The sequence below is a fragment of the Scyliorhinus torazame genome, chromosome 16 (genome assembly GCF_047496885.1).
Source record: "Scyliorhinus torazame isolate Kashiwa2021f chromosome 16, sScyTor2.1, whole genome shotgun sequence".
In the NCBI taxonomy this organism is placed as follows: domain Eukaryota; kingdom Metazoa; phylum Chordata; class Chondrichthyes; order Carcharhiniformes; family Scyliorhinidae; genus Scyliorhinus; species Scyliorhinus torazame.
The window spans coordinates 8,340,971-8,361,747 of NC_092722.1; the positions used below are offsets into that span (position 1 = coordinate 8,340,971).

Genomic DNA, 20,777 nt, shown 5'->3' on the forward strand with positions numbered 1-20,777 from the left:
ACTTCATAGCAGTGTTAATGCAAGCCTACTTGTGACACTAATAATAAAAATTATAATTTTGCACTATAGCAGCCCCTCCATTGGGAGGTGACGGTGACAAGGAGGGTTTCAGCAGAGGTGTAAACACTGAAGAGAAGATGGATAATTCTGGTAGTGATTAGAATATAGAAAGTGAAGTTTTAATCCGGGTCCACACCATTCAGTTCAGTCAGAACAGGCAGCCACAGTGTGGGATAGAATCAAGGTTTAAGTTAAGAGGTTTTTAAGCACGAGATGAGATGGATTCAAACTTTTAGCTGGAACAAGGCCTTGATCCTCCAGGACTTGGTATCATCTAAGCAATCAGACAGCAGACAAAGTCAAGGAGACCGCATTAAAAGAAAACACTGACTACTGCCATCCCAAAAAGGAGATTCAACACAAATTCCATGTCAGGTATTAGAAATTCGATTAAACGGTTTAAAATATAGATGAGGTATTTGCCCATGATTCACAGCACAGACAGAAGAAACCTCAATCAGAAAATTTATCGGCTGCCAGTATGGACTGGTTTCTCTAAACCAGGGCACCTAGAGACAAGTTACGACTGCCTGCGGTCGGAGAAGATAAAGTATGGGGGGTTTGAGAAAAGGTGGGTTAGGGTTTGTGACCGTGTTTGAGGAGCTTGTACAGACTGTATAGTCGATTGCTGGGAAGTAGGTTTCCCGGGATGTTTATTTGCTGCAACCTGTTTTGATACTGGTTTGTTAAAATACATTTTTTTTAAATCTAGAGACAAGTAATTAGTCAAAACAATAGCATATTTCCAAAAACCAAGACTACCCAAAATCAAGCTGGGGCATTTTGCCAAAGCTAAATTAGCTGGATCGGAAATGCAACCAAGTTTGTTTTTCTTTCCCAGATTTGTCTCTATAGGGGCAAATATTCAAACGCCCACACAGTACCTGCCATTCAAGCAGCAGAAGCAAAAGTAGTAAGTACCCCATGGTTTAATGTAGGAATAGTGATAATAATGAACAAAAACGACCGCAAGCAGATTAAACCCTGGATTCCTCATTTTACTGACATCCTACTGGTTCCTTTTTTATTCTAATTAAGGGACAATTTAGCGTGGCCATCTTTGGGTTGTGGGGGGTAGGGCCCACGCAGATGCAGGGAGAATGTGCAAACTCCACACGGACAAAGACCCAGGGACGGGATCGAACTCGGTTCCGTGAGGCAGCAGTGCTAACTACTGCACCACTGAACTGAGCCACCCCATCCTACTGGTTCCTTGATCAAAAAATATTTTATTCATCCAAATTCATGGAAATAATTTTTGCCACAGAGGCAACCACAGCTGCGATTCAGAACGATGCACCAGCCAAAAGAAGAACAGAACTGTATTGGTTGGGCAGCAGACCAATCTGAACTAACAGAACAATTTACGTCTCAGCTCCAACACGTCAAAATAGCCAGTGCTGATTTGGCTGCCGCACTCTTGACTTGAATGGCAACGTTTCACAACAAAGACATTTAGAATTTATTTCTTTATGAATTATGCATTTTTTTTTTTTATAAATCATAGAATTTACAGTGCAGAAGGAGGCCATTCGGCCCATCGATTCTGCACCAGCCCTTGGAAAGAACACCCCATTTAAGCCTACACTTCCAACCTATTCCCCTAACCCACCTAACCTTTTTGGACACTAAGGGCAATTTCGCATGGCCAATCCACCTAACCCGCACATCTTTGGACTGTGGGAGGAAACCGGAGGAAACCCACGCAGACACGGGGAGAACTTGCAGACTCCGCTCAGACAGTGACCCAAGGCGGCAATCAAACCTGGAGCTGTGAAGCAACTATGCTAATCACTGTGCTGCCGCAACACCCAATGCTATTTTAAAACCTTTCCCCAGCCATTAAATCAATCGCCCAATCCATTGATAATTCACAATAACTTTAACACCAGGTTGCAGTCAGCCATGCAAGTCCTACATACCAGATACTAGATCCTGCACAATACAAAACCCAACTTAAATCATGGCCTTATCACCAACAATCCCAGATTGTAGATTCACATACCAATTTGTTTCAAGCTCTCAGCACGAAGAAAACATTCCTCATCCACTTTTGCATGCTAAAACTAATACAATAGTCATAACTATCTTGGCAATGGAAACTCATCTCATGTTTGGACTTATAAATCTAAAGAAAGGATTTACGAAAAGAAGTGAATTAAAATACAACGAAAGCTGCAAATTATAGACATCCAAGGAGGGCTCATGAGAGGGAAGGGTGGGGGGGGGGGGGGGGGGGGGGGGAAAGACAAACCCTGGAAAAAGGAATCCAGTAGCCTCCGGAGATCAGTATGATTGTCAGATTTAGATACAGCCCATCTTAAAATCAAATTGCGCTGTTGGGCCATGGCCTGCATTTTAAGTTGTAAAGTAAAATTTGGCCGTAAAGTGCTTTAGGATATCCAGTGGTCGCACATTTGTTTCACAAAAAGAGTTTGTAGCATGGGCTGTTTTACACTGTTTGGAATGTGCGAGTGTCTGTGGCCTCCAGAGTGCCACTTGCATAATTTGCAAAGCAACCTATTTGGGACTGTAAATAAGTGCTTGTGCCTTTGGAAGTGCCCATTTACATAGGTTTCACTATGTATACAGGAGAACTCTTTTATTAATAAACAACAAGGAATGAAAGGGGTAACGTAACGTAGAATACTGTCAGAAAACAGTAAGAAGTCTCACAACACCAGGTTAAAGTCCAACAGGTTTATTTGAAATATGAAGCTTTCACCTGGTGTTGAAAGACCTCTTACTGAGCCCCCGCCCCCCCCCAGTCCAGCGCCGGCATCTCCACATTTTTTATTTATTCATATTTATTTATCGTGTCAGGAAATAGACTATTTCAGAAGCCGCATCTGATGCAAAGGAGAGGTTATGTACAATTTCAATTACTTTTAAATCAGTTCACTGCAGGTTTTTCTATAATCTATTTTTGAAACTCTCCAGCTCCTCCTATAAACGCACTATGATGCAGAAAAATGACTAAATATGACACTGTTTTTGGACATACACCCTGGATCAATGTGGATTAGATAGGAAAGCTTACAATTTGCCCACAAACTTGCATTTCATCACAGTAAACCTTCTGCTCACAACCATGAAATGAAAAAAAAAAAAAAAAGTGTTGCTTTCAAATAATCAAGATAAAACGCTTCAAGCCAAATGCAAGACAGCTAGCAGTTCAGCTCAATCAATTGCTGCTATCCCACCCTCTCCCATACCTGTTGCTCCAATAGGAGATGTAGCAGGAGTTACGCTCTGTACACTTAGGGCCATATTTTGAGATATGCCAGGCGTCGCTGCAGATACTCCTGGTGGGTTTTCTCGCTGCGGGGAGGTAAGCGGGGTGGTGGGTTGTGAAGTCAGTCCACCAGCAAGCCGTGCAAGGCGTCGTCTACGAATCTGTATTCAAAGAGGAGAAAACGTTACTGCTCAAAGCGAGACCGGCCCAGCCCCCACCAGCTTTGAAATACTACAGAGTTTGCCCCCCCCCCCAATACAGCACAGATGTTAGAAAGCTTCCAAGAATTCAACTGCAGATTTTGTTAAAACTGCATGACATTGTGGATAATAAACCCACTTCCATGAATTCCACCAATGCATCGAGAGCACGGAGCAAACAATTAATATGCATACAACCAGAACTCTTGGTATATCCTGCCTTTAATGGCTACAAAGAAGTGTTATTAATAAAATTTGACAAAAAAGGAGAGATTAGGGCAGCTGAACAAAGGATTGGTTAAAGAATTAGGTTTTAAGGGGCACTTTAAAAGGCTGAGAGGGAGGGAGGCAGATGGGTTTCAGGGAAGGTACTCCAGAGTTCAGGGCCTCAGCATTTGGAGGCAGGGCCAGCAACGTTGGATCAATGAAAATTGGAACAGTTCAAGAGGCCAGAATTGGATGAGTGAGGAGATGTCAGAGGCTGGTCAGACTGGAGGAGGTTACAGAGACAGGGTGAGAATCTGAAGAGGGATTTGAAAATTAGGGTGACAATTGCAAAATGGAAATGTAGCCAGACCAGAAGCCAATGCAGGTCAGGGATCAGAGGTGATGGATGAACAAAGTTTTGAACAAGCTCAAGATTAGAGAGTAGAAAGTGAGAGCGGCAAGGTGGGATGGGTGGGTCGGTTGATTGTAAAGGCATGAGAATTTCATCAGCTGAGCCGAAGCAGCCAATGTTACAAAAGTGGAAGTTGATAGTCTTGGTGACGAAGGACATACAGGGTTGGAACACCAGTTTTACAAGTGTTTTGGTTCAGCCTCGGACAACAATCAGGAAGAGGGAAGGAGTCGATGGCTAGGAAAGGGATTTTGTGGCACAGACCGAGGATAATGGCGTCAATCTCAATATTTAACAGTTATGGTCAGCTCAAAGTGCAGAATACAAAATTCACAAAGTAATAAAGAGCAATTTCAAGGCTTTAATGTAATCCCAACATACAGATGATGTTATACACTACTCAAGCTTGCCGCTATTGCTGTAAAATTACTTCCACTTGTTCAATTTCAAGGACGCAGTATTCCATTCCTTATTCCACATTGGCCAAATAAACCTATTCTACCATGACACATCTACTCACGACATGATTGTTGCAAACTCATCGCGATACCATTTCCTGTCGTCTACAACAGAAAACAGCACTCACTAAGGTGTCTCTGCACAAGCAACATTTTCTAAAAAATAAGAATTAAAAATTCAGCCTTTCAAGTTGTGGGATGTTTCTACACTGGAATCTCATACCAATGGTTTGGACGAGTATACCAAAGGAAAGAATAACAAAGAAAGAAAGAGGAAAACAAATTGAAGAATCTAATTTTTTAAAAATAAATTTAGTGTACCCAATTCGTTTTTTCCAATTAAGGGGCAATTTAACGTGGCCAATTCACCTAACCTGCACATCTTTTGGCTTGTGGGGGGCGAAACCCACGCAAACACAGGGAGAATGTGCAAACTCCACACGGACAGTGACCCAGAGCCGGGATCGAACCTGGGACCTCGGCGCCAGGAGGCAGCAGCAATAACCACTGTGCCAGCGTGCTGCCCTTTTTTAAAACAAATTTTGAACCATGAACAAATTACAGCTCAGGAACAGGCCCTTCGGCCCTCCAGGCCTATGCCGACCATGCTACCCGTCTAAACTAAAATTTTCTACACTTCCAGGGTCCGTATCCCTCTATTCCCATCCTATTATGTATTTGTCAAGATGCCCTGCAAACATCACTATCGTCCCTGCTTCCACCACCACCTCCGGCAGCGAGTCCCAGGCACCCACTACCCTGTGTAAAAAAAAAAGTGCCTTGCACATCTCCTCAAACCTTGCCCCTCGCACCTTAAACCTATGCCCCCTAGTAATTGATCTCTCTACCCTGGGAAAAAATCTCTGACTACCCACCCTGTCTATGCCCCTCATAATTTTATAGACCTCCATCAGGTCGCCCCTCAACTTCTGACGTTCCAGTGAGAACAAATCGAGTTTATTCAAACTCTCCTCATAGCTAATGCCCTCCATACCAGGCAACATCCTGGTAAATCTCTTCTGCACCCTCTCTAAAACCTCCACATCCTTCTGGTAGTGTGGCAACCAGAATTGAACACTATACTCCAAGTGTGGCCTAACTAAGGTTCTATACAGCTGCAACAGGATTTGCCAATTTTTATACTCAATGTCTCGGCCGGGTACCGGATTAATTTTTCCCCCCCCCCAATTAAGAGGCAATTTAGAGTGGCCAATCCACCTATCCTGCACATCTTTGGGTTGTGGGGTGAAACACACGCAGACACAGGGAGAGTGTGCAAACTCCACATGGACAGTCACCCAGGGCCGGGATCGAACCCTGGTCCTCAGCGCCGTAATCAGCAGTGCTAACCACTGCGCCTCTGTGCCGCCTTGAAGAATAATATTAATTGATCAGAATTGCAATGGTTAAAACGGGCAAAGATTTAAAAATAGAACATTCGGAGCTACAGGCTCTAAAATAAAGGGACAATTTCCCTCCCCATCCCTCCCACAAAGAAACACTGAAAGCATAGAATGAAATATTCCTGAAATGCAATCACTGTAATGTAGGAATTGGGAGTGCCATTTTGTATATAGCAAGGTCTCACAATGTGACAGCGACCAGATTTTCTGTTTTGGTAATGTTGTAATTAAAAGTAATAATTTTTTTGTAATATAGGGAGACCGCAAAATAGTGGCAAAGAAATCAAGAATAAGATCTGTATGCAAATTGCGCTTGCAGTAGCAACAACGAGGACCGTAACTATCTAAGGCAGATTGTCTTATAACAAAAAAGTTATTGAAAAGATGTTCCAGTGATGAATTGAAAAGAGGTTCCTCGAAAGCACCCAGGACTGTTTTCTTAGTCATATGCAGCATGGTCAGCATGGAGGAGGCAGTACTGAATTTGCTTCTGCGTAATGAAGGACAAGTAAATGACCCAAAGGCAAGCAAGCACTTTGAAAATAGTGGATTGGAAACCAATAAGAAATCACTCAGGTTGCTCTTGGGTTTAAATTCTACTTTCTAGCTTGTGCCCCATTTCCCAGAGATACCAGAAATCTGTGCATCCCAGGTGTAAATATATTGAATGACGGAGCATCCACAACACCAGAGAGTCACAACTTTGAGTCAAGTAATTTTTCCTGATCTCGGTCCTAAACGATCAGCGTCTTATTCGGAGACTGCGACCCCGTGTTTCCGCTTCACCGACCAATGTACCAATCTCTCAGTATCCCCCCCGTCAAGTCTCTTCAGAAACCTCTTTGTTTCAATGAGATCCCCATTCGTTCTTCTAAACGCCGAGAACATAGGCCTAATTTACTCAGCCTCTCATCACAAGACAAGCCCCCCTCCCTCAGGGACCAAGAATATCAAAGCTTGCTCCCGATAACAAATTACAAGCATCGCAAATGGAGCAAGCAATAGGAGGATATAACCAGAGAAGTGTCATTGATACATATCTTTACTCCGCAGACGGAATAGTCCATGTAGTTTGCACCCATCATTATGTAAAGGATATTACAACCATGGAAAGAGCAATGCAAAGATGTAAAATTGAGATTCAGGAGGCTTTGAAAATCAGACCATTAAAAACAACCAAAGATCTTTGTCGGGAAATCAGTAAGAATTAACATTGTACGGAAAGTCAAGAAGTTAGATTTGTTTTGACAGGTAGTAGAACACGTGGAATATTTTAATCACAAGTGGACATTGAGACAGATTATAACGATTTAAAATTGCATTGGACAGGGACTTGAAAAAGAAATTGGGATTAGAGTAGATGCTCCAGTTAATAAGGTAGCATGAGCACAGGGACAATAGGCTGAAAAATCTTCTGTAATTTCAATCATGCAAGAAAATAAAATGCACATCACATAAAACAGGTTTCAGAATACCTTTACCTCAACATCTTTCAGTATAAAGTCCGAGAAACAGAACAGTTACCAGCGAAATTTCAGCAAACACTTCAATGCTGTCCTAAATATTCATTGCTCCCAACTGAACATGAGTGGTAGCAAGGTATACAGACGTCAACAGCAGCATTCTCTCCACTTCCTGACAGTTTTAACATCCAGCTATATCAGTCACCAAAGTCATGTGCTCACAATTTCAAACATTAATATTTTAGACCGGTTTCCGTTTAGTTCGTTCATATTAGTTCATCATAGCCTCTAACATAGAAGGGAAAATAATGTAAATGCAAAGCTCTTAGGAATATAGAAAGTCAGAGACATCTGGGCATGCAGGTCCACAGATCTGTGGCAACACAAGAGGACAAGGTAGACAAGAAAACACATGGGATGCTTGCCTTCTTGGACAGGGCACCGAGTATAAACTGGCAAGTCATGCTACAGTTATATAGAACCTTGGTAAGGCCACACTTGGAATATTCTGGTTGCCACACTACCAGAAGGATGTGGAGCCTTTGGAGTGGATTCAGAGGAGGTTTAGCAGGATGTTGCCTGGTCTGGAGAGTGTTAGTAATGCGGGGAGGCGGAATAGACTCGGATTGTTTTCATTAGAACAACAGAGGTTGAGGGGGTGACCTGATAGAGGTCTGCAAGATTATGAGGGGCATGGATAGAGTGGATGGGCAGGCACTCCTTTCCCAGGGTGGAGGGGTCAGTTACCAGGTGGCATAGGTTTAAGGTCCGTGGGGCAAAGTTTAGAGATGTGCTAGGCAGGTTTTTACACACAGAAGGTGGCGAGTGCCTGGATCGTGTTGCCAGGGAAGGTTGTGGAAGCAGATACATTAATGGCATTCAAAAGGCATCTTGACAAACACATGGATAGGATGGGTATAGAGGGATGTGGCACAAATAAATGCTAAGAGTTTTGGCGAAGGTTGGTATCATGACCGGTACAGCCTTGGAAGGCCGAAGGGCCTGTTCCTGTGCGGTTTTGTTCTTTGTTCTTCGTTCAGGGAACCTTTAGCTCAGGAATGCTGCGCTCCCATTGAGGAGAGGCAACCAATTTCAAATGCAGTCTCATCTCAAGTGTTAGTGCTGGATTCCTCAGAGTAAGGTACTGCATTTTGTTTGTGATATGGTGGTGGGTAACCCTGGTGCAGCCGCTTCAGAAGTACAAGTTATGAAAAGGAAAGGTGATTGAAATTCCCAACAGTCAAAAGGAGTAGAATGTTTTCATGAATTAGCAAATTTGAAGCACAGCTTCTAGAACTTATTTCCCACGAGAAATCCTACTTGCCAGGAGCTCCTGGAGGGTGCGGGTGGGGGTGAGCATGCCTGCACATATACCACAAAGCGTCAAAAGAAATGAGTATTTTTGACCTTTATCTTGGCTCCTCTCCTTTACTGCTGCTGGAAGGAAACAGACAGTGCATGTTTCCCCCCCAGCTTGCCACTAACAGGTCACGTTGGGCAACATCAGGCCATAACTTTTGCATCTTAAGTAGGCCCCATCCTTCTTTAAGTGGGTCAAGGGGCTGGAGGCAGGATTTTGGTTTTCAAGATTTTCATACCTCTTGTGACCTTTTCTCTCATAGAATCAGAGAATTTACAGTGCAGAAGGAGGCCATTCGGCCCATCGTGTCTGCACCAGCCCTTACAAAGAGCACCCTACTGAAGCCCATGTATCTACCCTATCCCCGTAACCCCCACTTTACATTTTCCGGACACTAAGGGCAATTTAGCATGGCCAATCCACCTAACCCGCACATCTTTGGATTGTGGGAGGAAACCGGAGCACCCAGAGGAAACCCACGAAGACACTGGGAGAACGTGCAGACTCCACACAGACAGTGACCCAATCGGGAATCGAGCCTGGGACCCTGGAGCTGTGAAGCAACTGTGCTAACCACTATGCTACCGTGCTGCCCTCCTGTCTATGGGAGAGGGATGGGGTGAAGAATTAAAATAGAGGCCAAAATATTTTGATCTACAAGGAGTATTAAAAAATTCATGTTACTCTCATCGTAGAGGATTTTCTTGCACCGCTTAGTTCTTAACTCATTTGCTCTGCATCTAATATGTGAGTGCAATAGCTGCATATTAAACATGCACAGGTCACAATTACAGTACGATATTCAAATTCAAAATGTTTGGGAAAGAACACCAATTGGTTCACAATTCAGAGCAGAGGGGCCAGGCAAAAGCTAGCAAATTATTTAAGGAATTATCTATTTCAGACATCAGTATTCAAGATTGAGTTCATTTTAGTTATATTTAGCTTCCACTCAAAAGTGGAAGATTACCAAAGCCGTTGCTGGGTCTAACAATTAATTAATAATCTTTACTGGCACAAGTAGGCTTCCATTAACACTGCAATGAGGTTACTGTGAAAAGCCCCTAGTCGCCACATTACGGCACCTGTTCAGGTACACGGAGGGAGAATTCAGAATGTCCGATTCACCTAACAGCACGTCTTTCGGGACTTATGGGAGGAAACCGGAGCACCCCGAGGAAACCCACGCAGACAGAGGGAGAACATGCAGACTCCACACAGACAGTGACCCAAACCAGGAATCGAACTTGGGACCCTGGGCGCTGTGAAGAAACAGTGCCAACTACTGTGCTACCATGCCGCCCAATTAGTTCCCAACACTCAGTAATCTGTAATCATTACATCAAAGCTGAAATTCAATGCCATATTCTAAAACATGCAAACAAGTTACACTGGCAGATACCTAGTACAATACGTTGCAATAAACAACATAACTGTACACAACAAAGAAGCCAACCCGAACTAAAACCGGTACAGTGCAAACCTAAAATCACTGCTGGAAGCAACGCTAATGCAATTGACAGTTGCCACAGTCTTGCAAAACCCCATTACATTTATTCAGAAGATTCATCTGAAATTTCTATTCTCTTCTTAATCCTACTGCAACGGAAAGAAAAATGGTATTGATGCAGTATGGTGTTATTTTAAAACGTACATATAAACTTCACCATAGGAGATCAACTAGTACTCAATGCGTAGCTAAAGTTCAGAGGATCTGAACAATGAAATATTCAGTCTAGCCAGGTTCCAATCTTCTTCAGCTGCACTGTAATATTTTCCTTTAGCATTCACCTCTAAACAAATCCTTGCATTAAAATCTCTTCCTTTTTAAAAAAAAAGACTTTGAGGGATTAACATTTATAGATACCAGCAGGATTCTGAGCATCACATTGTAGGATGGATGGAAGGCATTAGAAAGGATTTACGAGAATGGTTCCAGGCATGAGGGACATGGTTAGATTGGAGACGGCAAGGTTGTTCTGCTTGAAGGTTCAGAGGAGATTTGGAAGAAGCATTCAAAAATCACCTATGTTCTGGACCGAATAGATAGAAACTAATCACGTTGGCAGAAGAAAGTATCAAGAACAGAGGACATGGATTCATGGTGACTGGCAAAAGAACCAAAGGTGACATGAGGAACGTTTTTGGACGGTGAGTAGATCGCCTGAAAAGATGAAGGCAGATTCAATCATGCTTTCAAAAGGGGATTGACTAAGCACTTGAAGGGAAAATTTTGCAGGGCCACGGAGAAGGGACAGCACTAAATTGCTCTTTGGAAGACAACTTAGACTCAATGGGTCAAATGGTTCCAGGACAGAAGGATGCCACTCTACAATTCCAACGTGAGGAATTTAACAGAGTTGACTGAAGTTTCATAACATTACATATTTAAAATTACTTACCTGTGAAAGATTCACTAAAGAAAAAAATGCATTTGTAGAATTTTGTTTAAAATGAAATTGCTTGTTTAATTGCCGCCGTTCCTTCTGTGGATGCAGATCACATGTTCTGGAAGAGAAATTAAGAGCTTTGCCCTTTGCTCTATGTTTGAGGGGAGGAGTCGGAGTATTTTTTCAAGTATACAAACATTTTCTAATACAAATATTCACTTAGGACAGAATAAAGTTAACCTGTACTTAAATTTTCCATCTACAGGAGGGGTTATTTTCCCTGCCCTTATAAAAGAAACTGCATAATTTCAAACACCATGTTTTTGATTTTTCACAAGTACAGAAATAAAATAGGGCGATTTGTTGATGATTTGTTTTGCAATTTTCTCCCATTCTCTTTTTCCCCAATCCACACTACCCTTCACAGTTAGAAGAACAAAGAACCCACAACCACCATTAACTTTAGTTGTTCTGCTAATGGACAAGCTTGTGTGGTTAACAGATCCTTTCTGTGTACTTCTCCCTCCTCCAAACGTGGCTGAAAAACCACACCTAAAAAAAAGTAACAGCCCATCTAAAAAAGTAGACAGCAAACTGGTTACTGCAACAGATGAAGATAGAATGGCATTGACGGCATGGAGTCCTCTACACAGTGTACCAGTCAACGTTGAGAAGACCAGGAATGTAATAGTGCTAAACTACACCCACTTCCACCTCACGCACCTATAACGTTTCTCCTGCTATGAGGAACAATTCCATAGGTGCTTTTCACATCTCACCTTGTGAATCTTGACCAAGTATCGGTGTATGACTCAACAGCAGGGGCCTTTCTTCACTAAGTATTGGCGTATGACTCAAATCCATGACTCTTAAACCAAGCATGATTCTAGTCTTACCCAAAGACCACATACACACAATTCCATCAGGGCTCAGTAGATAGCTATTGGCTGCTGAAAGCCAGGGTGACTTTGTCTTCCCAGCTAGATCAATTGTACGCCTAACCACCAATCAGCCAAGATCAGCTAACTCAACATAAACTAGTAATCAAACCTGTCGTCCTGCTGGTCTACTCACTGGATGAACTCAAGAGCCTTTGGGAGAAGATCTTATGTCCCTTATACACAAGTTTAAATGTAAATTTAAAATCACTTGCTCAGAGTCACTAGAGGATACCTTTGACTAGAAGAGGTCTCGACACACACAGCAATGACGCAACATCGGTCTCAAACTGCATCTATTATTCCATCCAATAATAAAGTCTTTGGGAAAAGCCACAATCTCAACATTCAGTTCAGAATGAATCAGAGGCTGTTGTGGGTGGGATGGGGTGGAAACTGGGTGCAATAACCCAAGATCCAATTGTAAGTGCAATGTTGCAAGAGGCTGCACCGGTTCATTCACACAACATCTCCCCATAACCCTTTGTCTTGGAGGTGCTGCCCCAAATGTGTCAGTTGAAGTCCTTCAGCAAGTTGTCAAAGTCTCCTTAGTAGATGGAAGACCAGACAAAAAAATTACTGCAGGTTGTGTATCTAAGACAGGCATCGCACGAACGTTCAGTCCCATCATTGCCTATTATCCACACAAACACTTCCCAGTTGATGCCTTTAATGATCAGCAACGGGAACTATGCCCAACCATCCCTCCCTAGTCCAGTAGCACAGGTCTAACTGCAATGCCCCATTGCTACACCATATAAGGTCAAGCTTACAAAGACATCGACCACAGATTAAATTTGGGGCCTTCTGAATTTATATGGCTTGGTGGTTACTTTATCTATTAAAAACTATTTGAGAATCCTGTTACAACATACTTGTGAGCTCTATTTTTACCATATTTAAATGCAAAATTTCCATAACCCAGTTCTTTTGAAGCAACTTCTAAACAGTTGTACACTTCACATTTTTATAAAACAAAAGTTTTATAAAACTCCAGTAACTCACTTGGTGCACATAATATCCAAGGTGGCACTGAGCTACAAAGTCGGACTACACTGAGCTCCTGCACCTCATAAATGGCAGCAGGGTCACTGCAGTTAGTCTCAGTGAGAGCAAAAACAGTTAGCCAGGGTTTCTGCTCTCGATTGCTTCCCAGTCTCTGGCCTCCAATCCGAGAGAAAGTATGCATGTGTAAGCATCAAGTGACAGCAGGACTTGGTTCACTCATGATGACCTTTGGAAGCAAATTCCCTACCAAAACAATCCAGACATACGCATAAAGGATGGACATCTGGGTGCAGCAACGAAACGTTAGCAGCAAGTGAAACACTATATCTACAAACATCTTTGAGAAGGGTATTTGAGACTTTTTCGAAGTTAAAAGCACAATATAAATGTAAAGTTGTCCAGCTCTGCCAATTAAACCAGTAAGCTAAAGCACTGAATTATGCAAAAGAATAAAGAGTCTCCACGCAGTTCCAAATCGAGAAGCTATAAAAAACCTGAGGCCACAAAAACGTCTAGCCTATTCCACATGGATGAAGATCATTGTTATTTTCTCATTTGTCAGGGGTAAGCAGAAAACAGTATAACTGCTACTCGAACATACACCAAAGCCAATTTGTTGGCTTCTTCCCCCAGCATTTCTTGTTCCATCTCACACGCACTGCATTTCAGCCTTTTCCAATCCAATGAATGAAAGAAGAGGGCAGAGTTTCAAAGTTTACGGTTGATACAAAGCTTAGCCAACGAGAGGCGAGGCCATATTGGATTTGGTACTGGGTAATGAACCAGGACAGGTGTTAGATTTGGAGGTAGGTGAGCACTTTGGTGATAGTGACCACAATTCGATTACGTTTACTTTAGGTGATGGAAAGGGATAGGTATATACCGCAGGGCAAGTTATATCTGGGGGAAAGGCAATTATGATGCGATGATGCAAGACTTCGGATGCATCGGATGGAGAGGAAAACTGCAGGAGATGGGCACAATGGAGATGTGGAGCTTGTTCAAGGAACAGCTACTGCGTGTCCTTGATAAGTATGTACCTGTCAGGCAGGGAGGAAGTGGTCGAGCGAGGGAACCGTGGTTTACTAAAGCAGTCGAAACACTTGTCAAGAGGAAGGAGGAGGCTTATGTAAAGATGAGACATGAAGGTTCAGTTAGGGCACTCGAGAGTTACAAGTTAGCTAGGAAGGACCTAAAGAGAGAGCTAAGAAGAGCCAGGAGGGGACATGCAAAGTCTTTGGCAGGTAGGATCAAGGATAACCCTAAAGCTTTCTATAGATATGTCAGGAATAAAAGAATGACTAGGGTAAGAGAAGAGCCAGTCAAGGCCAGTAGTGGGAAGTTGTGCGTGGAGTCCGAGGAGATAGGAGAGGTGCTAAATGAATATTTTTCGTCAGTATTCACACAGGAAAAAGACAATGTTGTCGAGGAGAATACTGAGATTCAGGCTACTAGACTAGAAGGGCTTGAGGTTCATAAGGTGGTGGTGTTAGCAATTCTGGAAAGTGTGAAAATAGATAAGTCCCCTGGGCCGGATGGGATTTATCCTAGGATTCTCTGGGAAGCTAGGGAGGAGATTGCTGAGCGTTTGGCTTTGATCTTTACGTCATCTTTGTCTACAGGAAGAGTGCCAGAAGACTGGAGGATAGCAAATGTTATTCCCCTTGTTCAAGAAGGGGAGTAGAGACAACCCCGGTAACTATAGACCAGCGAGCCTTACTTCTGTTGTGGGCAAAATCTTGGAAAGGTTTATAAGAGATAGGATGTATAATCATCTGGAAAGGAATAATTTGACTAGAGATAGTCAACACGGTTTTGTGAAGGGTAGGTCGTGCCTCACAAACCTTATCGAATTCTTTGAGAAGGTGACCAAACAGGTGGATGAGGGTAAAGCAGTTGATGTGGTGTATATGGATTTCAGTAAAGCGTTTGATAAGGTTCCCCACGGTAGGCTACTGCAGAAAATACAGAGGCATGGGATTCAGGGTGATTTAGCAGTTTGGATCAGAAATTGGCTAGCTGGAAGAAGACAAAGGGTGGTGGTTGATGGGAAATGTTCAGACTGGAGTCCAGTTACTAGTGGTGTACCACAAGGATCGGTTTTCGGGCCACTGCTGTTTGTCATTTTTATAAATGGCCTGGAGGGCGTAGAAGGATGGGTGAGTAAATTTGCAGATGACACTAAATGCGGTGGAGTTGTGGACAGTGCAGAAGGATGTTACAAGTTACAGAGGGACATAGATAAGCTGCAGCGCTGGGCTGAGAGGTGGCAAATGGAGTTTAATGCAGAAAAGTGTGAGGTGATTCATTTTGGAAGGAATAACAGGAAGACAGAGTACTGGGCTAATGGTAAGATTCTTGGCAGTGTGGATGAGCAGAGAGATCTCGGTGTCCATGTACATGGAGCCCTGAAAGTTGCCACCCAGGTTGAGAGGGTTATTAAGAAGGCATACGGTGTGTTAGCTTTTATTGGTAGAGGGATTGAGTTTCGGAGCCATGAGGTCATGTTGCAGCTGTACAAAACTCTGGTGCGGCCGCATTTGGAGTATTGCGTGCAATTCTGGTCGCCGCATTATAAGAAGGATGTGGAAGCATTGGAAAGGGTGCAGAGGAGCTTTACCAGAATGCTGCCTGGTATAGAGGGAAGATCTTATCAGGGGAGGCTGAGGGACGTGAGGCTGTTTTCGTTAGAGAGAATGTTAAGGGGTGACTTAACTGAGGCATACAAGATGATCAGAGGATTGGATAGGGTGGACAGTGAGAGCCTTTTTCCTCAGATGGTGATGTCTAGCATGAGGGGACATAACTTTAAATTGAGGGGAGGTAGATATAGGACAGATGTCAGAGGTAGGTTCTTTACTCAGAGAGTAGCAAGGGCGTGGAATGCCCTGCCTGCAACATAGTGGACTCACCAACACGAAGGGCATTCAAATGGTCATTGGATAGACATATGGACAATAAGGGAATAGTGTAGATGGGCTTTAGAGTGGTTTCACAGGTCGGCGCAACATCGAGGGCCGAAGGGCTTGTACTGCGCTGTAATGTTCTATGTTCTTAGCGATATAAAACAATGAGGACAGCAGCAGACAAAATGGTACAATTTAAACTGGGATGTAGGACCAAAAGATAGCTTTGAACGGGGCAGGACAAATGGCAAAGCTGTCAGAAAAAGCATACGAGAATCTTCACTCTATAAATAGAGACAGGAGCACAAAAGCAAGGAAGTGATCTTTACAAATCACTAGGTTCGCCTCAGCTAGAATACGAGCCCAATTCTCTGCACTACACTTGATGTCAAGTCGTTGGTGCGGCGCAGAGATTCACCAGAATAGCACCAGGGATCAAGGAATTCAGTTATGAGGAGAGATAAGAGAAGCTGGGATCGTTCTTGGTGCAAAGGCTAAGGAGAGACTTTTTTAAAAATACATTTTTTTCCAATTGAGGGCAAATTTAGTGTGGCCAATCCACCTACTCTGCACATCTTCTCTCTGAGAGAAGAAGTTCTTCCTCATCTCAGCTTTGACAAAGAGTCATCGGACTCGAAATGTTAGCTCTTTTCCCTCCCTACAGATGCTGCCAGACTTGCTGAGGATTTTCCAGCATTTTCTCCTTCCTCATCTTAGTCCTGAATGGTTTACCCCTTATTCTTAGGCTGTGACCCCTAGTCCGGGGCATTCTCAACATCAGAAACATTCTTCCCGCATCTAGCCTAGCCAGTCCCATCAGGATTTTATATGTTTCTATGAGATCCTACTTTCATTCTTCTAAACTCCAGTGAGTACAAGCCCAGTCGATCCAGTCTTTCTTCATATGTCAGTCCTGCCATCCTGGAAATTAGTCCGGTGAAACTTAAGTGCCTTGGGATGTTTTCCTATGTTTAAGGCATTATATAAATGCATTTGTTATTGCATAATTTTTCCTTTTCTACATTTCAGTACTTTACCTTATTACTTTGTTCTATTTTTCACTCAATTCTCTTGCGCATGTTGGCATGGAGCAGTCTAGTCAGAAGTGAAACATTTTATAAATTGGGAAAAAGACATGGTTACAGAAAGTACAAGTTAAATTCCTCTGGCTCAGTGCATGGAGGTCTTGTGGTGCAGTGGGTAGCGTCCCTACTTCAGGGCCAGAAACTCTAGTTATGGTTAAAGTCCCAGCTCAGGACTTGATAGCCATGGAAGATGCGTTCTTAGCATGGACAAACAGGTTGACGATCAGCCTGTAAATCCTTCCTGTATGCTTGATGGGAAGAGCGAAAGAGCTTCCTGCTCAGTCATACTGCAGAAAGCAAATGACTGCAGTACTCTTGTCAACCACAAACATGGACCAATCCAATGGAAATCCATAGTCGCCAACATCCTCTTAGGGCATGGTACCTGCAGATGGAGAAGCTGTATGGATACCGGAAATTGTACTAATTAGAGGGTAGGTTTAAGTTGGTAGCTTAAACCACTCCTTCGCAAAAAGGATAGAATACAATTTACTCAGTACACGTTGCTGACTAAAATGCCCCTAGTCTATATAATTACACATTTCACATCTAATGCAACGTCATTGGCAACTGTTTACTCAATTGCCTGTTCAGTCAATTGAGTAGTTGGGTGAAATGAGAACCAAAGGCAATTCAGTCAGAAACGAACAATACAGCACGAGCATGCAGTATAAATCTGAACTTTCCCAATGACTGGGACAGACAAGATGGGAGTTCTACTTTTTCTATGGAACTATAATCACCTGCAGTACACTGACCCCAGCAGAAAATTTACAAATATCTGAAGTATGAGAAGTCACAATTAAAAAAACTACATTTTTTTTCCTCTTTTACACAGGTTAAGTTAGCAACATTACTGAAGTAATTGCGCTACTTGAAATAAGAGAGTCACAACCAAATCAGCCAACCAGGCCTTGTAAAGAATCATTGGCTCAATGGAGATGGAGCAGTGGGGAAGAGTTTCTTTGAGTAATAACAGCATAAACTATAAATCCTTTGTGGGCAGCAAAGATAGGATGGGGTGGGGTGAACAATTCAAAAAAAAAAAAGGGGGGGGGGAAAACTTTAATCTGTAAATAAATTAGCAAATTCGCCAAAAAGTGTAATGCAAGTAAATAATTGGACAAAAGAGGTTGAGTGTGTGGTTGGGAAATATATCATTATTCATATCTCAAGTTTAAGATGGCATGTAAATAGAATCGTCTTTTAATCTGAGAGACCCTTTAAGTGTCAACGGGGACAATACGATGGTGCAGTGGTTAGCACTGCTGCCTCACACCGCCGAGGACCCGGGTTCGATCCCGGCCCTAGATCACTGCCTGTGTGGAATTTGCAAATTCTCCCCGTGACTGCGGGGGTAATTGGTTACTCTAAAAAAAAAAAAAAAATTAAATCTTTTAAGTATCAAGAAGGTATGCAATAATTTTGCCTAGAGTCAAAGTTATGATATTGTTGAGTAAAACTGAACAAGACTGCAATAAACTCAAAACATGCAAAGCAGGGTCAATGAGTTCTCTATTCAAGTATTTTTTACAGGTGGTTTTAGGAAAAGGATTCTGACATGGCTGAATGAAACAATAGAATTGTTAGCAAGTGTTGTAAATGGGAGAAGTAAAATGCTTAAGTTTAACTCATTTTCCTTATCAAGATCATATATTTAAAATCAGTAACAGTTGCTTTAACAGAAGACGATGATAAAGAGTCGCATTCACAGCCCATGGCATGAACAGAGAAGATAATCAGAAAGAAAGTTCAAGACAAAATAGACCACAGCATCCTGTACACATATAGGATGGAATGTTATTAATAATTTCAAAATATGAGTTATTCTCAAGATCATTCAAAATTTTTGCGACCAACAATAACATTATATATTCCCACTGCAATGTCTACTGCTTGAACCAATATCTTTTTCAGCCAGTTCAGTTGTAAACTTTGAAATTTCAAAACTTATGAAGATTTACCACAGGTCAGAAACAAATATTATGATGGATGGAAGTTGTGTACTTCAAAAAAGAATGTTAGGTCCTTTGAACAAAAAAAAGTTACCAAAACAAAAAACTACAAAAACAGTTAAAACTGCACATTATCAAATATGGACATCCATTAGCCCTACTTGTGGTCAAGTATGAAAATTGTAACATGTGGTGATTGTCACACGTTAATACCTTCACTTTCTTAATAACATTTTTAAAAATCCAAACTTTCAATGTGTCAATCCATTTGCAAAATAAAATTGATTTCATATTTGCGAATAATGATTTGATGCTGAAGGCAACTATATTTTGAAATTAGAGTAAGGAACTAGCAAATAATGTTGTGTTCACATACGATATACAATTATTTTCACAGAGAACATTGGGGCTCACTTATCAAAATCGGATAACTGATTTATACTTTCGCATATAATCAATTCGTAATTGATAAAGGTCCCTTTTGTTCTCGTTTCTCCTCCTCCTCCTGCCCACACTCACACTCCCCAAAAGAAACGTAGAGGCCTACAGCTTTAGGCTAAAAGCCCCTCAAAAAAGTGCAATTAGCTTTCCACAAAAGAAAAACACGACCGAAACAAAAAATAATTAGCTGGGAAAGTGTACAAAACGTTGCTTCCAGGAAGAATGGGATATTCCCCCCCCCCCCCAACAACACATGTACAGAGGTACAGAAATCAGCTACTTACATTCAAGAACCCTACCTCACCCACACTTGAGCTGCACTTACTTTTGCAGTTTGCCTGCTTTTGCCAGCAAGTTGCAGCACAAATTGCTGAACCCCCTAAAAGATGAAGCAAAATGGTACATTTAAAAAAAATAAGCTCCCTACCAACCTGTGAATTATCAAATAGCCAGGGAAGGCCTACATAGATGTCGACCCCTCCACTGGTAGCCACTGGATTCCCACAACAAAAGGGGCATATCTGCAAGGAGTTGTTCTCTCAACACTTAAATCAAAGACATGCAGCAGGCTACTTTTACAAATGAGCAAGGCCCCAAACGGACGAGAAACACAAGGTATCTTCCTCACCTCATCAGCACTAAGTTCTTCCATCCTCTCAGCCTGTTTTCTCTCCTCTTTTTTAAAAACAAAAACCTGACTTTTTCAGCCAAAGTGCATAGTTTGTCTCAAACTCTTTGGGTGAGCATCGGTAAACGTTGCTGCTGGTCAGGGAGAGGGGGGTAAATGCCCTCCTTCTCTCTCTCTCTCCAGCCTGCTGCTTCTCCCTCTGTTTAAAACCACAGCCTGCCTCTCACACAAAGTCTCTTATTCATCAAAACAACACCGGCGCCATTTTGAATCGATCAGGTGACGCGGCGCGCAGACTCCGGCCCGGCCCCGCCCTCCCGCCAATGCGCTGGCGCGGCTGCGCGCGTGCGCGGGGAGTGGGGCGGGGACTAGCCCCCCGACCCCGCCCCGCCAATCAGAGGCGGCCGCCCAGAGCGGCGCCCTCCATTGGCCGAGAAGTGTGCTAAGACGGGGACCGAGGGCAGGCGGGCGGCCACAGTCCCCGGAGAGGGACGCCGCGGTGGGAGGGTGGGGTGCTGCGCCGCTGCGCCCTCCTTCCTTTCTCAAATTCCGCCCCCATCCCGCCCCGCCCCAGTGGCCAAACTTCAATTGCCAAGGCCCAGAAGGCGGATTCTGGAATTGGCTCTCT

At 42.9% G+C, this 20,777-nt stretch overlaps 1 protein-coding gene across 3 annotated transcripts in view; it reads right to left on the reverse strand.

Moving 5' to 3' along the window:
• The window catches only part of ube4b (ubiquitination factor E4B, UFD2 homolog (S. cerevisiae)), a 100,133-nt gene extending 79,692 nt beyond the window's left edge, over positions 1-20,441 (reverse strand). Inside the window, exons 1-3 of one of the 3 annotated variants that reach the window (XM_072477893.1) lie at positions 20,150-20,441; positions 19,847-19,900; positions 3,276-3,456 (exon numbers count right to left, since the gene is read on the reverse strand). In XM_072477893.1, the coding sequence (XP_072333994.1) occupies positions 3,276-3,456; positions 19,847-19,900; positions 20,150-20,173 (259 nt within the window). In that variant the 5' untranslated portion in view covers positions 20,174-20,441. The remainder of the gene's footprint in view (positions 1-3,275; positions 3,457-19,846; positions 19,901-20,149) is intronic. The other 2 variants (XM_072477891.1, XM_072477892.1) reach the window with 2 other exon arrangements.
• Positions 20,442-20,777: the final 336 nt, after the last annotated feature.